The sequence below is a fragment of the Pseudorasbora parva genome, chromosome 12 (genome assembly GCF_024679245.1).
Source record: "Pseudorasbora parva isolate DD20220531a chromosome 12, ASM2467924v1, whole genome shotgun sequence".
In the NCBI taxonomy this organism is placed as follows: domain Eukaryota; kingdom Metazoa; phylum Chordata; class Actinopteri; order Cypriniformes; family Gobionidae; genus Pseudorasbora; species Pseudorasbora parva.
Window position 1 is genome coordinate 11,493,464 of NC_090183.1, and position 26,155 is coordinate 11,519,618.

At 37.5% G+C, this 26,155-nt stretch overlaps 2 protein-coding genes and 2 non-coding genes across 4 annotated transcripts; 1 reads left to right on the top strand and 3 right to left on the bottom strand.

Moving 5' to 3' along the window:
• Positions 1–540: 540 nt before the first annotated feature.
• On the bottom strand, positions 541–10,059 carry nop58 (NOP58 ribonucleoprotein homolog (yeast)). Its single transcript, XM_067458295.1, has 15 exons — positions 9,871–10,059; positions 9,200–9,276; positions 8,293–8,345; positions 7,235–7,359; positions 6,428–6,564; positions 6,158–6,222; positions 5,903–6,037; positions 5,133–5,278; positions 4,847–4,973; positions 2,331–2,629; positions 2,027–2,088; positions 1,515–1,663; positions 1,346–1,425; positions 1,072–1,158; positions 541–993 (listed from the first exon to the last, which is right to left on the bottom strand). The coding sequence occupies exons 1-15, from the start codon at positions 9,913–9,915 to the stop codon at positions 940–942; spliced, it is 1,641 nt and encodes a 546-aa protein (XP_067314396.1). The 5' UTR covers positions 9,916–10,059; the 3' UTR covers positions 541–939.
• Positions 7,025–7,106, bottom strand: LOC137094670 (small nucleolar RNA SNORD11B). Its single transcript, XR_010908703.1, has one exon. It is a non-coding gene; the product is annotated as a small nucleolar RNA SNORD11B (small nucleolar RNA).
• LOC137094669 (small nucleolar RNA SNORD70) lies at positions 7,459–7,546 on the bottom strand. The gene has a single exon (XR_010908702.1). It is a non-coding gene; the product is annotated as a small nucleolar RNA SNORD70 (small nucleolar RNA).
• Positions 10,060–10,463: 404 nt separating the features above from the next.
• Positions 10,464–20,137, top strand: sumo1 (small ubiquitin like modifier 1). Its single transcript, XM_067459082.1, has 5 exons — positions 10,464–10,614; positions 12,988–13,059; positions 13,229–13,306; positions 16,085–16,156; positions 19,069–20,137. The coding sequence occupies exons 1-5, from the start codon at positions 10,603–10,605 to the stop codon at positions 19,135–19,137; spliced, it is 303 nt and encodes a 100-aa protein (XP_067315183.1). The 5' UTR covers positions 10,464–10,602; the 3' UTR covers positions 19,138–20,137.
• The last annotated feature ends 6,018 nt before the right edge of the window (positions 20,138–26,155 follow it).

The window sequence follows — 26,155 nt, forward strand, 5'->3', positions numbered from 1 at the left end:
ACTGTATCTTGGCTGAGGCCCAGCAATATCCAGATTCTGTCACTTCCTCTAATGTTAAGACGGATAATCAAAATAGCTGCTCTATCTCCTGCTCATTAGACCTAGAGCATGCTGATGGCTGGAGAAATTTATGCTGCATTTTGGCCAAGTTTCTTGACTTGGCCTGATCTTACTGGAACAAGGAAAGAGGAGGAACCACAGTGGAATGTAAAACACACTAAAACATGAAATACTCCATCCTAAGATTTGGCTAAATGTACTCATTGTCCAGAGTTTCATCTCCACTAAATTTGTAAGCAACATCTGATTTCCTCTTTGGGAAGCAGATCACCCGGAACGAATTTGAATCTAAACATTTTTAATTAAAATAGGTCAAGTGCAGTATTACAGCTCTGGAAGAGCAGCCCTTTGGCTTAAGTTCAATGGCCAATATCTTTTTAAACTACAAATCAATGTTACACAATATATAATATGCTTTCAATGAAAATGGGTGATCATACCATTTTCAAACCAAAAAAAAAAAAAAAAAAGTCTACATGCTAGAAACACAGCATTTAATCTCGAGACAGAAACGACTCAGTTTTACATCACAAAACTGACTCTTTACAGAGATTTCTTTTATAATGTGAACCCATTTTCATTTTAAAATAAAAACGCCCACTTATAAAAAGACAAACTAAACTGTATGATCCAGTACTATTCAACACAAAGGAGCATTACATCATAGAAATCTTATGGACTTTTCTCAATCAAGCAATATGGACAGAACATGTCCCAATTAAGAAAAATCTATTGCTTTAAAAAAGAAGAAAAAAAAAGACATGTTTTAACGGTTGAATGTGAGCTGGGCCAGGCACATGTGACCATCATATGATGGCCAAAACACTATAAAAGTAATTTTATATACAAAGTTCATGGTGGAAAATAAGTTCCATTCATCTATTCATCCTCTTCTTTAACCTTTTTCTTCTTTTTCTTCTTCTTTTCTGTTGTCTGTAAAGGGAGAAAATTGTGTTTTAGGACTTAGAAAACAAAAGATAACCTGAATGTATTTGGCATCACAGCACTTACCTCTTCTACTGGACTGACTGCTGCTTCTTCCATCTCTTCCTTCGGCTCCTCAGCTGCTCGTTTCTTTTCCTTTTTCTTTTTTGGGATCTATAAAAGTAAAAGCAGCAACATGAACACACTGCAAGATCTACTTAGCACACATCATACAAGTAAAATTCGGTCCGTAGATAAGCTGAACTTGAATATAAAAAAAGGTTCCAATGTGAGAATATTAATGACTTCGAATTAAATGCACTGTCAACCAGAGATTAATTTATTATTCAACCCCTCTCACCTCCTCTGCTGGGCCAGCCACGGTCTCCTCCTCCGCTTTCTTCTTTTTCTTCTTCTTTGGTGTCTCCGTTTCTGCTTCTCCTGTAATTAATAATCATTTAATGTTCATCTGCATTTAACAAGTGTCTGCAACACCAGCCAACGCAGTTCTCTGCTGTATGGATGTTTACCTTCTGCGGGGGCTTCCCGCTTTATTTTTTTGGCTTTAGCCACTACAGGCTTCTCCTCCTCATCACCCTCCTCTACCTCTTCAATCTTCCTCTTCTTCGAGGTGGTGGGGAGCGTTGACTCACCAGATGGGTCGTATACCTTTACATCACTGGCAGGAAGTAAAAAGAGGAGACGTAAATCTAGGGCTATCACAATTAAAGTTTGGCTGGACATTAAATGTCATAAATAAAAAAATTATTGCATTTTTGTTGTTGTTGTAAGTATCAGTTACAGATGGTGCACTAAAGCAGAATCAAATTAGGTACTTAACTTTGTAACAGTCAAAAAGTGTGCATAAGGCACAAACCTGTGCCAGTGATTTGAAAGCAAACTATTTAGATGTGACTAGAATATAAAATTAAATATGATCATGACTATATATGAAGTCAACTATCCATTTATTGCATTCTTGCTGAATGGGGGGAAAAACTGCCCCAAAACAATGTGAATGAAAAAAACAACAAAAACTCACCTCTTGTGTTGATATTTATCAGCCCTTGCCAGAGCCTTGCCTGACCCGCTGATGCGTCTGATCTAGGTCAGAAAAGAGAAGGCAATTTATCAAGGATTTATCATTTTGACTGCAAATGCAAACACTCACACTAAAAGCAGAGTGCTGTATGAAATAACTACATATAAAGGGCAAACAAAACCAAGCTCAGAAGAGATAGTGACTTAATGACCCACATGGTATTTTCAGGACTGTGACATGAAGCCATCTTCATCACTGCTTATGAAAAATGATCAAAGATAAAATGCATTCAATATCAACTAACCCCTTTCTCCTCCAAGTAGCGTAATCTGGCTTCCAGCTTGGCTCTGTTTTCCACTCCCATCTCTGAACTGGTGTCTTCCCCCAGGGCATCGTAGCGGATGGCAAGGGATGTTTTAGCAGCCAGCATTCTGGAGATTTTACCCTTATTCTTGGCTGTGGTCTGCCCCACCAGAGAGGCGTGGTAGATGAGACCGTATTTGGGTGTATCCCGACGGGTTTTCAGAGCACGGAACAGAGCTTTCTCTGCCCCTAGAATCTGTACGGTGGACGCAGGGTGCTTGGCCAAGTTCAGCAGGGATCCTGAGGAGTCACACAAATCAAGTTAAAAACAACAACATGCAACATGAGGTTTAATAACAAGTAACTTAACCTGTTAACTGTCACCTTTTTTAGCATAGATCTGAACTTAAAACTGCTGACCGTAACTGTTCAAGATTCACAAAAATGATATAATGGGAATGTACAATATGTATCCATTTTCCAAACCATGTTTTTATCTTAATTATGGTACGCTTATAATAAGTGTTTGGAACTATCTCAGGTCCCGCTGCGGAGGAGGACAGTCCCTTCGTGACTCACCATAGACGTAAACAAAGAGAAGTAGCTCCGGACACAATGTTCTTCCACGAGACGCATGCAGTTTTGTTCATTAAACACTTAAGCACAAAAAGTTACAGACTACTGCTAGTAATGGTGTTAATTCATGAATGCTTTGGAATAAAAAGCTACTGTTGATCTCTTTTTAAGGACACACTGCAGATTATTTGCAGAAGTGTACTCAAAATAAAGCCTAATGTAAACTAATGTAAAAGCAAATGTATTAAACTAAACTCTTATGCAAAATAAAATTACAAAATAATTTGGACTCTTAATTGCTAGTTGCAAATTTGTAGTGAAAAATGTAGCTCGATAAAAGGTTTTAAATTACAGTTTCAATGGTAATGCGATGTTCAATTGTTAAAAATGCATTTAAGCTTTCCAATGAAGAAAAAGGCAATAATAAAGCACACCACAACTGACCAACAGTTACCAATCACAATCCTGTTGTTTCCAAACCATATACTATAATGAAAAGCACCTGCTGAAACAGTAGGGCCGCATTTTGCTTGTTAGAAAAATGTAGGGTTTAAAATTTTACATGAAACAAGTAATCATTTTTAGTTGAGTAGCAACAGAAAAGGGACTACTGTTGGAGTAGCTTAATATTTCTGTTATCACACAAGTTAACAGTTGTACTGATTAAGTAATTTTTAACTTTAAAATAAGAAATCTGTTGTTGTTTTTTGGTTACGAAAGTGCAAAAATATGAACATTACAATGTAAAGCACAGCCTACATAGACTATACATTCACTATATTTTTTTTCATAGCCATTATATTGCATTGTTTTGAGGACAGGATTGGGCAGGATGAGAAATAACTTTAAAGGTGCACTATGTAGTATTTTTGCAGTAAAATATCCAAAAACCACTAGGCCAATATTATATATTTTGTTTAGTTGAGTACTTACAATATCCCAAATGTTTCCAACTATTTGTAAATTGTGAGAAAATTGCTATTTTAACTAAGGACAGGGACCTACAGTCCCACCTACAGTAATGTTAATAACCTTGTTCATGAACATGATTTCTGCCCGAGTCCTATTTTCCACCGGCTGTGAGGTGAAGACCACGTCCAATGATACCGCGCTCACACTTGGCATCATCAAACTACACCTTTGTTTAAAATAGGCGCCCTCCAGTGGATGGAAAGTTGCAAAGTGCACCTTTAAAGCTACAGTCCGTAACTTTTTGCGCTCTAGTGGTTAAAAAACCAAACTGCATGCATCTTGCAGAACATTACAGCCGGAGCTACTTCTCTATGGCGAATGTTTAAGTCCATGGTGAGTCACGCAGGGACTGGGCTCCTCCACAGCGGTTCCTAGCAGAATTGTCTGAAATATTCCCAAAATAAGCACTTATTACTATAGTGTACTATAATGATTCAGGGTAAGATAACACGTTTAACACAACACATTTTTAAAAATCTTGAACACCAAAAAAAGTTGCGGACAGCAGCTTTAATAATTAAAAAAATGGAAGGGGAGGCCCTGCGTGGCAGGAGCCCGTCTTGGACCCACTTGTAAGGTCCAGGAGACATGGCGAACCTGCTCCATCTCAGATAGGGGTACCCGAATTTAGAATCAGGCAGATACGGATCTGTTTATTACCATTTTATCTTTTTTTTTTTACTCTTTACAACTGTTTCTATTTTTACACATGGTATTATTTTTCTTATGCATACGTTATCACTATTTTAATTCATTCATATGTAAAGCACTTTGAATTGCCATTGTGTGAAGTGTGCTTGCCTTGAAATAAACTTGCCTTGCCTTGAATAAACTTTTGTAACATTTGTTACAAAACATTTTTTAAATAAAATCTATCTGTTAGTAGCTCAACCATACCAGTCAAATTTGTGTGATCTGTGTCATTTTGTCTGACCGGTCACATCACGTTACAGACCAATTCGTGCTCACCTGCATGGGATATGAGACGGGCTCCCACTAATTCTCCCACCATGATAGTCAGATTGGGTGCAATTGCCATCATACGATTCTTCAGATAATCATATAGTTGCGTGCGATACTCTGATATTTCTATCACCTGGAAGTTGAGGGGAAAATGCATAAATGCACAAGAGGTGACGAGTTTCCTTAAAGCATGAGAACTCCTTTCCAGTTTACTACAAAATCCTGTATACTAAATAAAAGCAAACAATGTGATGAACTATTTAAACTAAAAATGTTTTTATGTTCAACAAACCTGGTCACACAGGTGCATTATGTTGGCAATGTCCTCCTCGGACACCTCTGTTCCCATGGAGATCTCTGCAGCTAGTTTAACCTCGGCCTCGATCTCCTCTGGAATAGTCGCAGACAAGTCTGTTGTTGCCACATTTGTGCGATCACCTACATAGTGGAAATACGAAAAATACAGTTAAAGACACCACAAAATCAAAACAATTCTTGTCTATGGAATAGTGCAGTATTTATTACGAAGGATTTATCATGCATTATCAGCATTAATTCATGTGTGCTCAAGCTTTATTTAAAATAACTTCTTCCTCCTGCAGTAACATCTCTTCATTGATACATTTCCTGACTTGATGGTGGGTTAACACATCACTTAGATGAGATTAACCAATAGCAAACCACAACCACCCAATCAATTCCTGACGGACAAAATCCATAGATTTGTTGATCGAGAAGCCATTTTACTCAGATATAAGTCAACTTCAATTTCATGCGGACTTTAAACATTTGAAATCTTAATTTTAAATATTTATTTTATTTATACATTTCATTATAATAAAATCCTAAAACATTTCAATTTAAACGTATTGTTTTAAGCTTATACAAGTTGTTTATTTCCAGGTTTGTTTTGCATTTAATCTTTTAGACCTTAGCCCTTTAGATCCAGTGTAAATCACTGTTAATAAGAAAAACTGAACGGAAGTCTTTCCAACAAAGGGAAAAGCATCTATAAGATCTAATCTAGACATCCTCAAAATAGGCTTAAGAGTATGTACTAACCAATTGTGCGGACAGTCTTGCAGTATGCCAGGTTATCTGTGATGATTTTGCCAATCTCTGGGAAGTGCCAGCCGTACCATTCCCTGCAGCGCATGATGTAGTTATTGAGCTCCTTATCCAGATCATCCAGCAGAGCTGCGGACAGGTGACAGAATATGTCAGGGTAAGAGAGTGAACCAGGGGTACAGCCGTTTAAGGCACTTCATTATATAAAAACTTAAGTAATTATAATATATAAAAGAAAGTATCCCTTACAAATGGCTTGAACAATCATGGTGTCCACCTTGTCTGGGCTGAACTTTAGCTTGTAACGTGAAAGACTATGAGGGAAAAAAAATCAAATTAATTGCTGTGCAAAGGCATGCATGTTGAGACTGATGTGAATCTGCTCAGAATGTCTCAGTGGTAGTGACGATTGCTGATTAATATCCTCACAGAAGTCGGTCAGCAAGAAATAATCATTGACATGAACAATGAATAGTTTCAATCTTGAGATTTATTGTTGATTTTAAACTATAAACTAACCTGTGGGCCAAACCAAGAGACATGGCACTGATCTCTCTGGCAGGAAGACCTGTGATAAGCCCCTCCATCTGGTTTCTGATGCCCCTCATGAGCTCAGCCACAGCAGGGCTGTGCACACAGCTCAGGTTCAGCTTTTCCTGCAGGGGGACACAGTGTCAGTTAAAGCAGCTATTTTGTTCTAATTAAGCTTAGGGTGTACTCACAAAGCATGGTTTACCGCTTCCTGGCGCGATTGTGAGGTAAGAACCGGACCCGTTATAAACCTAAATATACTCTATTTAATCAAATTAATTAAGTGTAGCATCCAAGTATTAATAGAAGATGTTTGTTGTAGTAATGATAATGAGATTCCATGCCCCAGCACGGTTAGCGATTACACTACATGCATACAGCGCCCAACCGGACCGCGCTCTGAAGCGAGCATGGTACAGAGCAATCACACTAGTCAAACGAACCAGACTTTTGGCGGTCAAACGTGCACGATTCAGAACGCTTATTGAGAGTACACCACAACAATGACCTACCTGGAACCAAACCTACAATATTTGAATTACCAGCCCTGATATCTAGCACCACCAAATGATTTTTCCATGTTTAAACAAGCTCAGATGAGGTAGTGAAAAAAGCCTCATGATTTTTCAGCATCATGACACAACGGTCATCATCATCATAGCTTGCAGTGTTTCATAGTGCAAATATCAGTAACATTTCATTTGGAATGCAAATAGCAGAGCTTTAAGTGGTTTTAACAATGCCATAAAAATCTATTGACACCCCCCCACAAACTTTGGAAAACCAGCCATTTACCTTAATGACTCCTCCTAGTTTAGCGTCAGTGATTGCCAGCTGCTCATGAGCCTCTTTGGCCACAATTTTCTTGAGAACTTTTTTCAGACTTTTGCCCAATTTCCCCTCCACCATTGCCGTGGCCGCTGATAGTGACAAAAGATGAGAAAAGAAGAATTTTGAATGAGAGTTTTTCTATATTTGTTGCCTCTAATTTTCAATCATATATTTGGATAAATAAAAGGAAATGTGTGGTCTCAGTGGTAGTGACGAATACTGTTTGTTGACCTCATTCTTGAGTCAGATATACAGATACATCATAGACACACAGCTGATGGACATCTAAACAGCTTTGCATATACAAAAAGCTGATTGAGGACTACAGGGGGGTAATCCCGAAAGCAGATTGTGAGAAACCTGAGTAGTCTATGTTTAAGGGCAAATAAGCGGATAACCTCAACTTTCAGTTCCAAAAACAGAGGTAACTTTCAGGCTATGCAAGTAGCCAGAGGTGGGTCATATTCAGATACGTAATATATAATTAACAGCTATATTAATGTAACCAAATGTATTATATATTTACAGTTATATAATATTATACATTAATTCTAAAGCACTTATAACATGGTGATGTTTAATTGTTAATTCAATTTTAATATATTTTTTCAATGTCAACACACACAGAGCTGCATTCAATTAATTAGCATCAAACAAACAATATAATCCTTATTTTCAGTGAATAAAGATTACTTATTTGAACAATTTTATTGCGCAACCACCAAAAAGGTGGGAATGTGCACCAAGTAGGTTATATAAATTAAATATGTAAAAGTAGAATGTGTGCTTTTTCTAGCATCTGTTTCCATGGTGAATCATCGCTGTTGAGAATGTTCCTGGTTAACAGAAGACATACTCTAGGTGTCTGAACCTACTTTGGGACTCGTTTTTGGAAGCAGCATACCTCGAGTAAGCAAGGTTTGGGTTAATCAACCAGGAGTTTCAGGGTATAAGTGGCAGTAATTTAACCTTGCTTTCTGGAATACCCCCTAGGTGTCAATGATTCAGTTCAGCATAGTTACCTGCAAGAGCTTCTGTTGTATCCTGGAACTTCTCAAAGTGCTTCAGCTTTACACTGAAAAACAAACAAAAAGGTTGTTATGAATGCACAATGAAGACATGTGTAAAATATTCAAAGGCTGGGATACAAAGACAGATTACATAAATTAGAAAAAAGTTAAGGTTTCTCACACCTTTCAACCAAGGAAATGCAATGAGATTCCCAATTTGTGTTTAAGGATTTAATACATTTAAAATGTTCTGTAAAATATTAATCTAAACAACTACATATTCACTACAAAAATGTGGCCAATAATTTTATTAAAGGGATAGTTCATCCAACCCCATGATTCTCTCACCTTCAAGTCATCCTAGGTGTATGACTTTCTTCTTTCAGATGAAAACAATCTTAACTACTAAAAAAAAACTCCTGGTTAATCCAGCATTATTATGGCAGCCCAAAAAGGAGTGCATCCATCCATTGTAAAAGTAATCCACACGGCTACAGGGGGTTAATAAAGGCCTTCTGAAATATCCATATTTAACAATGTATATAGTGAAGCGATTTTTGGAAAAAATATTTTTGGATTACTTTTTAATGGATGGATAAATTTTTGGGGGCTACAATTCACAGCCATTATAAAGCTTGGATTAGCCAGGACTCTATTAGAACTCTCCAATTGTATTCGTATAAAGGAACAAAGTCATAAACACCTAGGATGGCTTGAGAGAAAATTGTGGGATAATTTTTGGGGTAACTATCCCTTTAATACCAGTACTCTACCATTTTAAAGTTTCCTGCTATTTTCAGGCTTCCCGTGAAAGTTGGAATGGTTAAGATATGCAGTTCTCCCACACACACAAAAAATACTTTATCAGGCATTTGAGAGACCAAAAAAGGGGGAAATTTACATTCACAAAAGTACTCACACTTTGTTAGCTTTTTCTGGCGTCTCAAACTCCTTCCACAGGCTGTCCACCTGCTGGAGTTTCTGTTCATCCAGGACCTGCACAACAGAAGTGTTATATTCTGATTATTAAAATGTATTGATAACACCATCTCTCTATCACGATTGAGATGCCTAAAATGACTCAAACCCTAAAGTTCCCGACCATGTGGACACTTGCCCTAGTAGTGACAAGCCGCAGCTAACGTTAAAGTCTAAAAAGCTTCTCAATAGTCGTTTATCTGATTACAACAACATTCTTCGGCGACGTATGTTGTGCAGTAGGTTAACGTTTTGCACTAACGTTACTTGTTGATTTGAAAATCGTCTAACCGACGAACAGCTTTCTAGTTAGCAGTTCTGAAGACACAACGTGGCTGTTCTGCAGTGCAGGCCACATGCCACACACTGACTGAACCGTAACTTTCTCACCTGACCTCACTTGAAAAACTGTTATGTACAGAGATACAAAGAAACATATCACATGCATTCACAGAAATAGTTACAACATTTCAGTTAAAAAATTCCTATACTCTTTGGTCTGATGGCAGTGCTAACTTCGCCGGCTAGCTAACAGTAATCTCAAGACATATGACTACTACTAACGCAAAAAAGTCAGGATATTCATTTTATCCACATAATAAATATGCTTACCTTGAAAATGGCATAGCCGGCGGCAGTTTCAAATAACACTAACATTGTGAAATTATTTATCTTGGTCTAAATTAAGTTTAAGGCTGCGCTCCCCACATTGAGAGCCTTCCGCTACAGTACAGAGTCGCTCTCTCCACCACGAGGTGCACATGGGGACTGTGTGAGCATGCGCAGCTCTACCATCCAAATGTGCGCATGTGCATTACTGAACTGGAGGAATCTCATGTTCTTTTCATTGTAATTTACAGGACCACGTGTGTACATATTATGCACTTAAAACTAACTCCTGACTGTTTAGATTTATATTTTCAGCTCCGTGTGCTTTTATTCTATGTATTTATTATTTTGGTTCATGTTGAATATACATATTCTAACCAAAAATTGGTTGTTCCGTGAATTGCATCGTTTAGGAATTATTTTAATCTTTCGAAAATCTTGTGAATATTTTTGTAAAAAAGTAAAATTACATAAAATCTCTGCTTTGGCACAGTACATGCCTCCTCACGTTTCATCTTAGTATCAACTTGAACCAATCAGAACAAGCGTGATGAGAAAAACATCACTGGTTGGGTCAACGGCCCATTGGAAGTCCCGCCTCTTTCCAATGACGTAAACGGCGCTGTGTGTGTTGTGAGTCTACTGTTAGCAAAACCTCACATTACTGCACATTTTACTGCATTATTTAAATCAAGCAGTGTTGATACAAAGAAGGGCTGCACATAGCGGAATATCATGTCAGATACGGTGAGTCAAAACGTGCTATGCAATCGAACTTGCCTGTGAGAGAAGAGAAGAAAGACGGACTTGTAGAAAATGAAAATAAGAGGGCCCATCTTTTAGCCTGTGTTTCTATAGCTAGCTTACCCACTGGATGGTTGGGAAAGTCTTTCTGAATAAACAGCTAAGGTGTTTTTACCCTTATATAGTCTTTGGCTCCGGGATTTCGTACATTAGTACAGTTTACTCTGTTTCTAAACTTCATAAAAAGGCGAATTTCTCTCTTAAATCTTTTACTTAGCCTGGGTGCTAGTAGTTAGCTGTCCTGGGCCTTGAAAGCAAAGTTCATACAGGCTTGAGCTGAGGGATAATGCTGAACATTTGAACAACTGTTTATTAATTCATTTTATGATATGTTAGTTAGGAAAAGTTGTGTAACATTTGCACATGTTGCCTTTTGTTTAGTGGGCGCGTTATCAGTCCGTGATGCTTTACTGTAGTACAGCTGGTTGTGTGTTTACTGTTAAAGCAGCTCTTTACAGTTTGTTTGTTGCAGATATCGATGAATTATTGAGCAAAAAAACTGCATCAGTCTGACAATGTTCTTCTGCTCTAATATAACCCTTTAGAACTACAGTATTGTTCAAAATAATAGCAGTACAATGTGACTAACCAGAATAATCAAGGTTTTTCGTATATTTTTTTATTGCTACGTGGCAAACAAGTTACCAGTAGGTTCAGTAGATTCTCAGAAAACAAATGAGACCCAGCATTCATGATATGCACGCTCTTAAGGCTGTGCAATTGGGCAATTAGTTGAATTAGTTGAAAGGGGTGTGTTCAAAAAAATAGCAGTGTGGCATTCAATCACTGAGGTCATCAATTTTGTGAAGAAACAGGTGTGAATCAGGTGGCCCCTATTTAAGGATGAAGCCAACACTTGTTGAACATGCATTTGATAGCTGAGGAAAATGGGTCGTTCAAGACATTGTTCAGAAGAACAGCGTACTTTGATTAAAAAGTTGATTAGAGAGGGGAAAACCTATAAAGAGGTGCAAAAAATGATAAGCTGTTCAGCTAAAATGATCTCCAATGCCTTAAAATGGAGAGCAAAACCAGAGACACGTGGAAGAAAACGGAAGACAACCATCAAAATGGATAGAAGAATAACCAGAATGGCAAAGGCTCAGCCAATGATCACCTCCAGGATGATCAAAGACAGTCTGGAGTTACCTGTAAGTACTGTGACAGTTAGAAGACGTTTGTGTGAAGCTAATCTATTTTCAAGAATCCCCCGCAAAGTCCCTCTGTTAAAAAAAAGGCATGTGCAGAAGAGGTTACAATTTGCCAAAGAACACATCAACTGGCCTAAAGAGAAATGGAGGAACATTTTGTGGACTGATGAGAGTAAAATTGTTCTTTTTGGGTCCAAGGGCCACAGGCAGTTTGTGAGACGACCCCCAAACTCTGAATTCAAGCCACAGTACACAGTGAAGACAGTGAAGCATGGAGGTGCAAGCATCATGATATGGGCATGTTTCTCCTACTATGGTGTTGGGCCTATTTATCGCATACCAGGGATCATGGATCAGTTTGCATATGTTAAAATACTTGAAGAGGTCATGTTGCCCTATGCTGAAGAGGACATGCCCTTGAAACGGTTGTTTCAACAAGACAATGACCCAAAACACACTAGTAAACGGGCAAAGTCTTGGTTCCAAACCAACAAAATTAATGTAATGGAGTGGCCAGCCCAATCTCCAGACCTTAATCCAATTGAGAACTTGTGGGGTGATATCAAAAATGCTGTTTCTGAAGCAAAACCAAGAAATGTGAATGAATTGTGGAATGTTGTTAAAGAATCATGGAGTGGAATAACAGCTGAGTGGTGCCACAAGTTGGTTGACTCCATGCCACACAGATGTCAAGCAGTTTTAAAAAACTGTGGTCATACAACTAAATATTAGTTTAGTGATTCAGAGGATTGCTAAATCCCAGGAAAAAAAATGTTTGTACAAAATAGTTTTGAGTTTGTACAGTCAAAGGTAGACACTGCTATTTTTTTGAACACACCCCTTTCAACTAATTGCCCAATTGCACAGCCTTAAGAGCGTGCATATCATGAATGCTGGGTCTTGTTTGTTTTCTGACAATCTACTGAACCTACTGGTAACTTGTTTGCCACGTAGCAATAAAAACAATATAAGCAAATATATACTAAAAACCTTGATTATTCTGGTTAGTCACATTGTACTGCTATTATTTTGAACAATACTGTATATATTAAAAATATAATGCATAAAAGGAAAGTTTTACTGAACCCACTCCCTGAATAATTCTCACATTAATAGGATACAAAAAACATGTAATGCTAAATCTAACTAATTACTCTCGTCATAGGAGACCAAGCCCTCAAGTGATGGAGGCGAGAAGAAGGATGGAGAATATATTAAACTGAAAGTGATCGGTCAGGTAAGTAGAGGCGCTTTCTAGTTCACCCGACAATTATCAGATCATTTGGAAATATTAAGTCATCTCAACTCAGTACTGTCCAAGCTGACATAAGCTGCCAATACAGTTCTCCTATGATTTAATTTCACTCCTCTAAAAAAAACAAAGCAAATGTCATTTAATTTTGCAGGACAACAGTGAAATTCACTTCAAAGTGAAGATGACGACACATTTAAAGAAGCTGAAGGAATCCTACAGCCAGAGACAGGTGAGTGATCGCTAGCACACTTTTGCTCAAATTCTTTTCCAGATAAGGGATTTATAAATTCTATCTCCACTACGTTTCCAAAGTTTGGGGGTTTAAAAGAAGTCTCTTTTGAGACTTTACATTTTTATCATAAATATTGTGAAATATTATTACATTTTAAAATAATTGTTTCTATTAGAATATATTTTAAAATGTAATTTTTATGATGGCAAAGCTGAACTTTCTTTAATGTCACCATCTAATATGGTGCTCAAAAACATTTCTTATTATTATCAATGTTGAAAACAGTTGTGCTGCGTAATATTTTTGAGAAAGCTGTAATTAAGGACTATTTGATGAATAGAACGTTCAAAAGAATAACATTTATTTGAAATAGAATTTTTTTTTAACACTGTTAGTGTTTCTTTTGATCAATTTAATGCATCCTTGCTGAATAAAAGTATCAATTTCTTTAAAAGTTGCACTGCAATAGACATGAAAATGCAACATTAAATGCATCCACCAAAAGTGAATGCAATCAGAATGGGATCAGAGCTTGCACAACAAATTACTTTAAAGGATTAGTTCACCCAAACATGAAAATTCTCTCATTAATGACGTTTGACACCCATAAGACCTCCGTTCATCTTCAGAATACAAATGAAGATATTTTTGTTGAAATCCGATGGCTCAGAAAGGCCTTCATTGACACCAATGTAATTTTCTCTCTCAAGACCCATAAAAGGCACTAAAGACGTCGTTACAAAGCCCATCTCACTACAGTGGCTCTGCAATAATTTTATGAAGCGCAGAGAATTTTGTGCGCAAAAAAACTAAATAACGACTTGTATAGTGATGGGCCTATTTCAAAACAAAGCTTTGAACCGTTATGAACAAGTGTATCGATTCATGATTCGGATCGCGTGTCAAACTGCTGAAATCATGTGACTTTAATGATCCGAATCATGAATATTACAATTATGACCAGATTAGAGTTATAGTGATCACAAAAACAAACCGTTCTCGTGACAACTCAATAGAACACAAGCATGACAGTCTAACTAATAAACATATTACAGTTATGACCAGATTAGAGTTTTAGTGATCACAAAACACAAATAATTCTCATGAACAACTCCGTTCGGGCACGACAGTCCAACTAAAAACATATTACAATTATGACCAAAGAGTTATAGCGATCACAAAAACACAAATCCTTCTCATGACAACTCGATAGAACACGAGCATGACAATCCAGATAACGTCATGTTACAATTATGACCGGATTAGGGTTATATAGATCGTGAAAAGAGGAAACTAAGATATATTAGGAATATAATATCTTACTTGTCGGACACAATTTGTAACCTGACCCTTGAGACAGACTGTGAGGAGATTTAGATGCTCCATATGGTGTGGAAATGAATGGGTTTTTATCATCACTGAAGTGAGCAACAATACTTGAGCGATCGCAATTGGACAAACAAGTGAACATGAAACACGAGTGTATTCAAGCAAAAGCCAGTATATATTAGTTGTCGGCTAATGTCTGTCATGTGTTTTGAATAATGACGTGCACTGAGAATGCTCTTCTCACCGTCATTAATAAACACGCCCCTTACCTGCTGATTGACTAAAAGTTTGTTGTTGGACTCAAGTTTTGAAATAACACTCACCCCACCTTTAAAGGTGCACTATGTAGTATTTTTGCAGTAAAATATCCAAAAACCACTAGGCCAGTGTTATATATTTCGTTCAGTTGAGTACCTACAATATCCCAGATGTTTCCAACTATTTGTAAATTGTGAGAAAATTGCTATTTTAACTAAGGACAGGGACGTTTCAGTATTGCATTTGAGGGAGTCGCCTGTCAATTGCGTCATATCTGCGTTACCCTCGGTTTCGGCTTTTATTTGGCAGGAGCGCTTTACTCTTAGCAGTGTGAACGCACGGAGTAACGTCATAACATCGTTTTAAACACACTTAAATGTATATAATATGATAAACAGAGCTGCATCACCTCATAATCATAACCGGAAGAGCGGATCTGTGCAGGCGAACGGCGACTGTGTCCCGTCCCGTCATAATAAAAGTCCCGGTATTCGCGAGGCGGGTATTTGTTTAACAATCGCTCCAGCAGCTGTGCTCAGGTCCATAACACTCGGTGCTGCTCTGCTTTAGACTACAGTAACGTTAATAACCGCATGCATGAACGTGATTTCTGCCCGAGTCCTATTTTCCACCGGCTGTGATGAGAAGACCACATCTCCGAAGATGCTGCGCTCCCACTTTGCTTCATTAAACTACGCATTTGTTTTGAATAGGCGCCCTCCAGTGGACGGAAAGCTGCATAGTGCACCTTTAAATAAATCTTGTTATTGGGGAAAAACCTATATTTCATTTAAATAATTGCCGGGATCAAGTCATTTACACATGATGGGACACTCAAAACCCATACATATTTTTACTATCAGGAGAAAAATCTTGTTCATCTTGTCAGAGTACAGTTGTTTTTTAAACATTCTGTAGTATTTCTACTCCATTGAGAAACATATTTTATTCTGTTTTGAAAAGGTTTTAATCCAAGTAAATCCAAATGTAGTCTTAAGTGTTTTTTTGTTTTGTATTAATCTTAAACATCTTATTTAGTTTTATTTTTGAATAAATAAATCTGGCTCATGCGATGAAATAGCAATACAAGCTGAAATGCCGTTAAAAAGGAAAAGGGGGAAAATATTTTCAGCCTTTTTGCAGGTGTCGTTTCCTGTTTTGATATGTTTTGTTTTGCATTTTTTGCAGGGTGTACCCATGAACTCTCTAAGGTTTCTTTTTGAGGGACAGAGAATTGCAGACAACCAGACTCCCAAAGAGGTACAATATACAGTTCTATGAGTAAAACTGCAACGAGTTAAAGAGAAGAGAACAAATCCCTTGTGTTTTTTGAGTCCATGCATCCAGTCAAACTCTTTTTGGCATAAATCATCCATCACTTAGTAGAAGCTAGCCAAATTATGCAATTGCCAACATGGACAGGGTTCATGATATATAATGGTTTAATAAATAAGGGTTTATTTGACATGAGGATATAAACTCGGTATGCTGTTTTAGGTCGCCACATTGTGTCCTATATAAAATATTAAAAATAAGTCTTGAAACATTGTTTTTTTCCCTCATGTTTACATAAAGCCTTTTCTGATTGAGCTAATTATTTAAAGTGCCCCCTTATGCTATTTTAAAGGTTCCTAATTTTGTTTAGCAGGTTTCCTAGGTTTACATGTATCCAAGGTCAAAAACATATTAATTGTCTCAAAATATACATTGCAGCATCAACTCTTTTCTATGGAAGCCCATTTCCGCCACTTAAACAATAAAAAAATAAAAAGAGTAATTGCAACTTTTAATCTCAGAATTCAGACTTTTTTTCTCACAATTGCGAGTTATAAAGTCAGAATTCTGAGATATAAACTCGCAATTGCGTTATATAAACTCAGCAAAAAAAGAAACGTTCCTTTTTCAGGACTGTGTAGTTCAACAATAATGTTGTAAAAATCCAAATAATTTTACAGATTTTCATTGTAAAGGGTTTAAACAATGTTTTACATGCATGTTCAATTAACCATAATACATTAATTAACATACAGAGAGTAGGCATTGAAGGTCACAGTTCTAAAAACGCAGGACACTAAAGAGACTTGTCTACCGACTGTGAAAAACGTCCAAAGAAAGATGCCCAGGGTCCCTGTTCATCTGTGTGAACGTGCATTAGGCATGCTGCAGGGAGGCATGAGGACTGCTGATGTGGCTAGGGCAATAAATTGCCATGTCCGCACTGAGACGCCTAAGACAGCACTACAGGGAGACAGGAAGGACCGCTGATCATCCTCGCAGTGGAAGACCACGTGTAACAACACCTGCACAGGATCGGTACATCCGAATATCACACCTGCGTGACAGGTACAGGATGGCCAACAACTGCCCGAGTCACACCAGGAACACACAATCCCTCCATCAGCGCTCAGACTGTCTGCAATAGGCGGAAAGAGGCTGGACTGAGGGATTGTAGGCCTGTTGTAAGGCAGGTCCTTACCAAACATCACCAGCAACAACCTGCCTATGGGCACAAACCCAAATTCGCTGGACCTGACAGGAGTGGCAAAAAGTGCTCTTCACTGATTCGTGTACATCGTCGAAGGAATGAGCGTTACACCGAGGCCTGTACCCGGAGCGGGATCGATTTGGAGGTGGGGGGTCCGTCATGGTCTGGGGCGGTATATCACATTGGACTGAGCTTGTTGTCATTGCAGGCAATCTCAATGCCTTGCGGTACAGGGAAGACCTCCTCCTCCCCCATGTGGTACCTTTTATGCATGCTCATCCGGACATGATCCTCCACCAGGACAATACCACCAGCCATACTGCTCGTTCTGTGCGTGAGTTTCTGCATGACAGCTATGTCAGTGTTCTGCCATGGCCAGCGAAGAGCCCGGATCTCAATCCCATTGAGCATGTCTGGGACCTGTTGGATCACAGGGTGAAGGCTAGGGCCATTCCCCCCAGAAATGTCCAGGAACTTACAAGTGCCTTGGTGGAAGAGTGGGGTAACATCTCACAGCAAGAACTGACAAATCTGGTCCAGTCCATGAAGAGGAGATGCACTGCAGTACATCAAGCAGCTGGTGGGCCACACCAGATACTGACTGGACTTTTGATTTTGAGCCTCCCTTCATTCATGGACACATTATTCTATTTCTGTTAGTCACATGTCTGTGAAACATTTTTAGTTTATGTCTTTTGGTGTTGACTCTTAGTATTCATACAAATATTTACACATTAAGTTTACTGAAAGTAAAAACAGTTGAAAGTCAGAGGACGTTTCTTTTTTTGCTGAGTTTATAAAGTCACAATTCTGACTTTAGTTCTCGGTCAGAATTCCGACTTTATAACTGGCAATTTTGAGAAAAAAAGTCAGAAATCTGAGATAAAAAGAAACGGGCTTCCATACTTTTCTCACAGTGTCTGAAACGCTTCAATCTAGGATTCAGTCTTTAAACCCCGCCTTTCTGAGAGCCTTCTCTACTCTCATTGGTCAGATTGCCCAGTCTGTTGTGATTGGTCTAACGTTTTACAGCATGTGTCAGAAACAAAAAGCCCATTACCAAATCAAAATTTCAGCTATGCAGGCTTCCTCAGCACTTAATACACAGTCATGGTGCCGGTTTTGCCATATTAATTTGAGCTTGAGTTTGGAAGTGCTTGTGCAAAGTAGATTTGTATTTGCTGTGCAGAAATTGGCGTCTTCTCGACATGTCAGCAACACAAACCAAACTCTTCCAGTCTCAGCTGCAGCTCCAGTATTTGAGTGCAGGTCAAAGTAGACGTTGTTCGCAGGCAGTCAATAAAAACCTTAGGCTGGCATTATGCAAATGTTGTGCAGGAAGTAAGACTAGAATTACTGACGACTCATTTCAGTTCAGATTTGGTTCTTTCTTTTGGGAGACAATAAGTTTTTCATGTGCACTTTGATCTTTAAAACTTTGCAGAATTTTACATTCACAAACCGCTATATTACATACTGGATGTAAGGTAATATCAGGAAAAGCACAATAAAAGTAGCTAATTTCTGTTTTGTGACTGAATGAAAACACATGATCCATTACAACAGTCAGCTAGCCGTAACCACAACTACTGAAAAATGACGTTCGGCTACAAAAGAGCATAAAAAGTTAATCAGTCAGGCTCCTGCTCACCATGTTTGTTTGTCTGTCTGTCTGTCTGTCTTTCAGCTGGGAATGGAAGATGAGGATGTGATCGAGGTGTATCAGGAACAGACTGGTGGCTGTCGGAATGACTAGACCTTTATTTTTCATTCTCTTTATTTTTATCATAATTTTGTATGTATGACGTATTTCATCTGTTTCCTTTTGTTGTCACCACAAAGGGGAGCAGAAAAAACCATCTGGATCAAATAGATAATGTTAGGACTGCTGTGTTCGTGCTAACCAATCCCTGCCTTCATACGCCTCTTTTAAAGGATTCTGGTCACGTTCTGCATTGACACGTATAACAAGTTCTGTTATGCCCTGAGCTGATTGAAAAAAGTCTTGTTTATCCATACGGCAATGGTGAAAACCTTTCGATTGTGCTGTTAAATCCAATCAACAAATCAAGACATTTTTGATGGCAGCTTTGGTGTTCCTGTTGATCACTTCTGTACATGTATTTGGCCCTCGGTAAGACTTGTCAGGATCATTAGCGTTCATGAAGTACTTGTTTTGAACATCTCAAACTTGTCTCGTTTTATGCCGGTGAACACACCTGCCATAATGCCATAAGAAAACTTCAGAGCTGGTTTATTTGTGCAATTGTTGTCTGATGTTAGAAAAGTGTAACATGTTTCCTCCATGTTTCTTGCAACAACTGCGTACAGTTGTACGGTATATTGCAAGAGGGAGGTCACTGTATTGTTGTAAATGACAAGTAGGGTTTTGTTTTGCATGGTTTTGTCTAATGTATAAAAATTTGTGCTGCCCCTGTTTGAATTGTGTTGTCACCTTCCATTTTGCCTGGTCTTGGATATTTGGCTCCCTTTTAGCCTCAATAATTGATCTAAAAGCCTGTAAATAATGGGTAACCATGTTGTTTTATTAGTACTCAGGGGCATCATTCACATACACACTCAAAAATACAGCCACAGTGTCACTGTGCTTGTGTTTCTTTTCCTACACGTTTATATTTTTAATTCTATGCGAGAGGGGAGGGAGTTTGGTCCAGATGGTTTTGTGGCTATAGAAGAATTATGACTTTGCTTTTGTCTTGTTTTTTTTTAAATAAATAAAATGTGTCATAAAAACAGTTTGTGTTCAGATGTGGACTTTGTGCGAACGCAGTTCAAATCTGATAGGAAATTGACTTGGGAATGTTTCATTTATGAACGCTAGATGGCAGCAACATATTTCATGTCTTACTTGGACTACTTATTTGAAATGAATAACTATCAGTTGGAAAATACAGCATATAACAATATACAGATAATATATAAAAAGGAATGTCATATAGAAATGTAAATGAACTTACAGTACTTACAGTCAGGTTGGTATTACTACAGAGTTACCGTACAATATAAAAATATAGGCCTATGTATTCATTTTTTTTTAATTAAATCTTTTGTCCATCTTCTTATCACAGAAGTTGTACATGACACTGAAACCTGGAGGAATGTTGCTGTAAATTTGGCTTTGAATCACAATTTACATTTTTAAAATACAGGTGCTGGTCATATCACCAAAAAGTTGATTTATTTCCCTAATTCCATTCAAAAGTGAAACGTGTATATTATATTCATTCATTACACACAGACTAATATATTTCAAATGTTTATTTATTAAAATTTTGATGACTATAACTGACAACTAAGACAAATCCCAAATAAAAAAATTAGAATATTACTTATGACCACTACAAAGAATAGGCAACTTATTTTTCTTATGTATACATACTGAATCAAGATTGGAATCGACATTTGTGGCAATGAAATTTTGATAAGCTCTGCTAAAAAGTTGAAGCCTGTTTTATGAAAGAGAAAAAAAAAAAAAAAAAAAAAACATAAGGCGTTTGTCAGGTAAAGAATGACAGATAGTAAAAAATGTTTTGTTTCACAATTGGAAACTGAATGTAAAGCAGTAATGTGCTTGCAGTTTTGCTAAGTGAATGGTTTCACTGAGTAGGCTTAATGAAACACTTCTGTGGAAAAAAATGTGAAAGCAATTGAAAAAATAACTGTAGGCTAATATTGTGTGATCATTTTAATGTTCATTTTACATAATGTTTGAAATGTTACAATATTTCATGTGATCCTGCTCTGCTGAATGACAGTGTGAGGAAGAGAGAGCCTGTGCTGTACAGAGAGATTGTTTATTTTAAGTGTCTGATTCCAGGAAGGGCCAGATATTAAGGCAGGAGGAAAAGTGTGTGTGTGTGTGTGTGGGAGTGAAACATGGTGTTGGAAAAACAGCAAAGAGTGGATAGAGTGATGAGAATGAGAGAGATGAGATACAAAAGAGAGAGGGATGGAATGAGGTTCTTGGAAAGAAAGGGAACACTAAGAAATAGTGTCCATTTGATGCTCCATGAGCATTACAAATGCCTTAGGGGTACTTTTAAAACAAGGTTGTGTTTTACCCTTTGAGATTAAGTGTTTTCTCAAAGTTTCACCTTCAGATCAAAGACCTTCAGATTCATTCATCATTGTTACCTTGAGGACTTGAGGAGGCGTGCTGTGTTTGTGGTTTATGTGTCGGTGTATAAAAGTATCACACTAAGGCATTGCGTCCCACTACAGTGTTCAAACATAATGTGTATAATTAACATGAATAATGTGTATGCTGGTTGTTAGGCACAAAGTGTTGCTGTGGGGGCCTCTGCTATAGCCGAACCCCAACGGGATGATCCAATTTCTTTGCCTGGGATACAGCACCTCCGAAAGCCTAAACACTACCAGATGAAACCTCGCAAAAAATGGAGGAGAGCTGGTGTGTGTGCTTGTGTGTTTATTCAGGGGGGAGGGGTGCAGATCACCTATGAGCACACATTTTCATTAAAGTTTAGCAGAACAAAGCATATGTCTCTGTTGCATATGTACATTTTGTTAAAAGGATCACATCAGAAGGAATTTATCTAAAATAAAAGTTCATATAATATAGGTCACATTTAAGCTAAACTGCAAAAAATTGATTTTTTTGTATCTCTGCAAATTCTCTCTTCAGATAGTCACCGATGAGTAGCTTTTGTCATTGTTTAGACATAATAATGACTATTTTGGAGTTAGGTCTAACCAGTCATGGTAAAAGAGAATAATATTAAGAGAAACTAATAACTTCAGTTTATTTTAATCTGATCATTTCAGTCTGATTCTATCAGTGTGTGTGTGTGTGTGTGTGTGTGTGTGTGTGTTTGTGTGTGTGTGTGTGTGTGTGTGTGTGTGTGTGTGTGTGTGTGTGTGTGTGTGTGTGTGTGTGTGTGTGTGTGTGTGTGTGTGTGTGTGTGTGTGTGTGTGTGTGTGTGGTGTATTTCATTGTGTATTGTAAACAAGATATTGCTCACTTGGGTTCTTCATGCTCAAATTATTGTAAAACCTAAGGAATTACCTACATCAAGCACAAGTTACCCCCCACTCCCAAAATAAGGTTGTCGTGTAAATGAGCGGCCAAAATATTTTCGGTTTTTAAACTTGTTCCCCTTCCCCATTCCCCTTGTTTGAGCTTCTCAAAGCTTCTCAAACAAGAAAAGTTAAGGCGGGATTTGTCAAATTGGGCATTGATTGGATCATTGTGATTGGCTATTGCTGTGATCTCATGTGAGTAACAGGTAACGCCCTAACGACATTAAAAACCCAAAAGGGAGTTTTTAAAATTTATGAGGGCACATTCATTTATAAAATAAGGATGTGCACGGACAAATAATTTATAATAAATACTGCAATATTCCAAAAATGCATTACCTACAAGATAACGTGTAGCCTATTTAAAAAAATCTCATTTCGTGTACAACTCATGTGCTGAGCGTAGCAATCATTAAATCACCATCTGCTTTTTGAAAAACATTTTAGTCGAACGAAGACAACGTGATTCAAACATTTAATGAACGGAAGCGCATGCACATTATTATTGCAATAATACAATAATAATGCAATAATACTCCACCTGACCTTCAGGGAGCAGCACTGAGTATTGTAATGCATTGTGTGCGAGACGTCAGACGTGACTGGCAACTGCTCTGATTTAAATTAATAATCGGAAATGTCGGAAATAATAGTTTAAGAAAATTGGATCTGAATGCCTTTTCAAGTCATACTTTAATGCGATGAGCTCGTAAACACGACTTCAGAACCTTTTCAAGAAAATAAAATTATAAAAATACAAGTCTTCAAGGGTGCAGATAATAGACCTGATACACCGAAAGAAAAACAACTCAGTCCAATATTATTGGCACAAATACTCCCATATCTGTTCTGTGGGAAACTGAACTGGAGGGAAATATTATGTATCAAGAAAGAATGTTTCCCTGGGCAACCCCGCCATTAACTTCCTTTTCATATTTATATCAAGGAGAGGGCACGGAATAGATATCAGATACCTCAACAATCAGGGTGATCTGCTGAGACAGCTCTTTACACAGGTAAACATTGTTAACACCTTGAAAAACATAGGTTAAAGCTTTGTTTGTGAGCTGAGTATCGATACAAATTGAGGTAATTGTATCTCAAGAGACTGAAAGACTGTTCCTATAATGGGTGTGCAGTTACCTGGGAAAACGTGTTTCTTTTAGATGGTTGAAGGCACCTGGGACACACAGTAGGTAACAGATTCCCACAAAAATGTACTCAAAATGTTCATTACAGATAAATGTACCTGTTAACCAAATAGACTTGACTGTGTGTGACCATAAATCTTCAAGGTGTGGCCATATTCAGAGAACAAGTGGGTTCTTTTGTTAAAGTCGCCATGTAATCAAAATAGACAATGAAAACAAGATTTTTTTTCTTTTGCACAATATATTTTATGATGTGCTGTATGGACAGTATGCATTTAGGGTTTTAATTAAACACGATACAATAATAAAACATACTGTGTGTATTTAACAAAATAATGAATAAAATTATATAAAATCAATAGAAAACTATAGAATATATAAAAAAACTAATACATCTTCAATTATTGCAAACCTGATTGTGTTTGTTCAACTTCATACAAGTTAAACTTTGCGTGTCTCTTTGATATCAGAACATGAGGACGTGATTCCATTAAAGCTACACTGTGCGATATTTTCCCCCATCTAGCGGTGTAAAGGTATATGACCATCCAGTGAATAATAGTTTCTGTTCCTCTCAATTCTGATTTCGTTTGAACTCCTACGGTGGCCGATTTAGTCCAAGATTAACATGGCAATCCCCCTCTTCACATTCGACACGGTGCCATCGAGTGTTAAAATGCGAAAGGCGAAGCTTGAATTTATGGTATGTCCCTCTTTGGCTAATGTACTTTCAAGATGGAGGGGCAACATGGCGACAGGCATTCGAACCCCTCACCCGTATGTATTTTCAATGGCATATTATAAAAACTTGAAAGAAGTAAATATACATTAATGAGCACATATATTTTTGAAAGAACTAAGTGTTTTTAGCTAAGAATAAACTAAAAAAAGTTACACAGTGTAGCTTTAAAGATCTTTATAACCGATGAAGTTACAACTCTGTGGAAAAACCCAACTCAGTGTAGAAAACGCTTACGGGGGCACCCTCCAGCCTACCAGAAATGTACCCATATTAGCCAATAAATTTTGATTATGTTCAAAATGGACACATTTCTTCTGTAGCTGTCCATTCTGAGAAAACCTCAGACTGAAATCTACATTGATCTACTGACGTTTTCAGACTGTGGAAAATCTAGTGATCTGGTAACTTGCATAATTCAGATCAGATTACTTTTTGATGTAACAAGTAATGCATTATGTAATCATTACTTATTTGATGTAACTGCAAATTACATTCAAATAACACAAATACATTTATTTACAAAAAGTTGCTGCAGATAAAGTATTTGCAAGAACAGTCACAGTAATAGTATGGATTTTAAGTGATGCATATTGCCCAATTTAGTGGACGGATGTTAAATCAAAATTTGCTCCCAATCTTAAATCAATATTTGGAAAATGTAACAATGATATGACCCCTCAGATCTAACTTGATGCTACACCATTGTTTTTACCTGCAATTGTCTCCTAAGAAACAAAGGTATGGATTGATCTGTTGAAGCAACTTGGCATTTCAGACTGGCCTTACAATTGCTTGACACTTGGTGGCAATGTATAGGATGATGCACTAATGTCATTATAGGGGTCGATGTGGAACTATGCCATTAAAACACATGCATATGTTATCAATAGCAAGAAACAATCCAATAAATTCCCACAGGACAAAATCAAGTCCAAAATGTCCCGTCCTACATTTTTTCTTGTTTGAGAAACCGTTCCACTCTGATACACGTCAAAATATGGAAGAAAACACTATCACAACTTCTGTTTCATGCCGACTTTAACTTGTTTGTAAAGCTTGGTTTCTATATTAAAAATATCTGGTTATTTTTGTACAATATATTCCTAAGAAATTCCTACAACTGACGTGCTTGTTTTGTATTGCACAACTTTCATTCACAGACAACCTGTTATAATGACAAATACATCTGAATTTTGTCGAAAGAATGACTTTTGCGCTAATATATGAATAATTATCAGGAGACCGTGGCATTTGTGGCTTTGCTGTTACTGTTAAAATGTCAAGAAATATTTTTTTCCCACTGTGGGGGCCAACTATCATTGCCCTGACCAACGATAAATATACAATAAGGAGATTGATTCTTCCAAATATTTAGATTAGTGGTTAACAAATATTACTTTTTGAAAGTTTCATAACGGAAGTTAGAGACAGGTCTTGTTTCTTCATTGGGATGCGTATCCGAGTGAAATGACTTGTCTGTATACATCGGTTGTGGGCTGAATTTTGAGCTGAGCAAGGCAGAACTGAATGGGAGCTTGCAGTCAGTTTGTAAGAAAGGGAAAGGGTTTAAGAGGAATGAAGGATTGGAGAAGTCTAGCATGTCACAAGAGAGACGTCTGCCGTTTCGCTGAAAACACGAGTTACCATATTTTGAAATAAAAATGATGAGGTCTAATAGTAAATATATGCACTGATTCAGTGTTGCGTTATTTCAACCTCATAACACTAAGTTTCAAATTTACAATTCTAATAAATAACTGGGTAAAATAACATATCTATCATCATACTGTACCTAGTACAAAGTCAAATGTTCAAAAGTT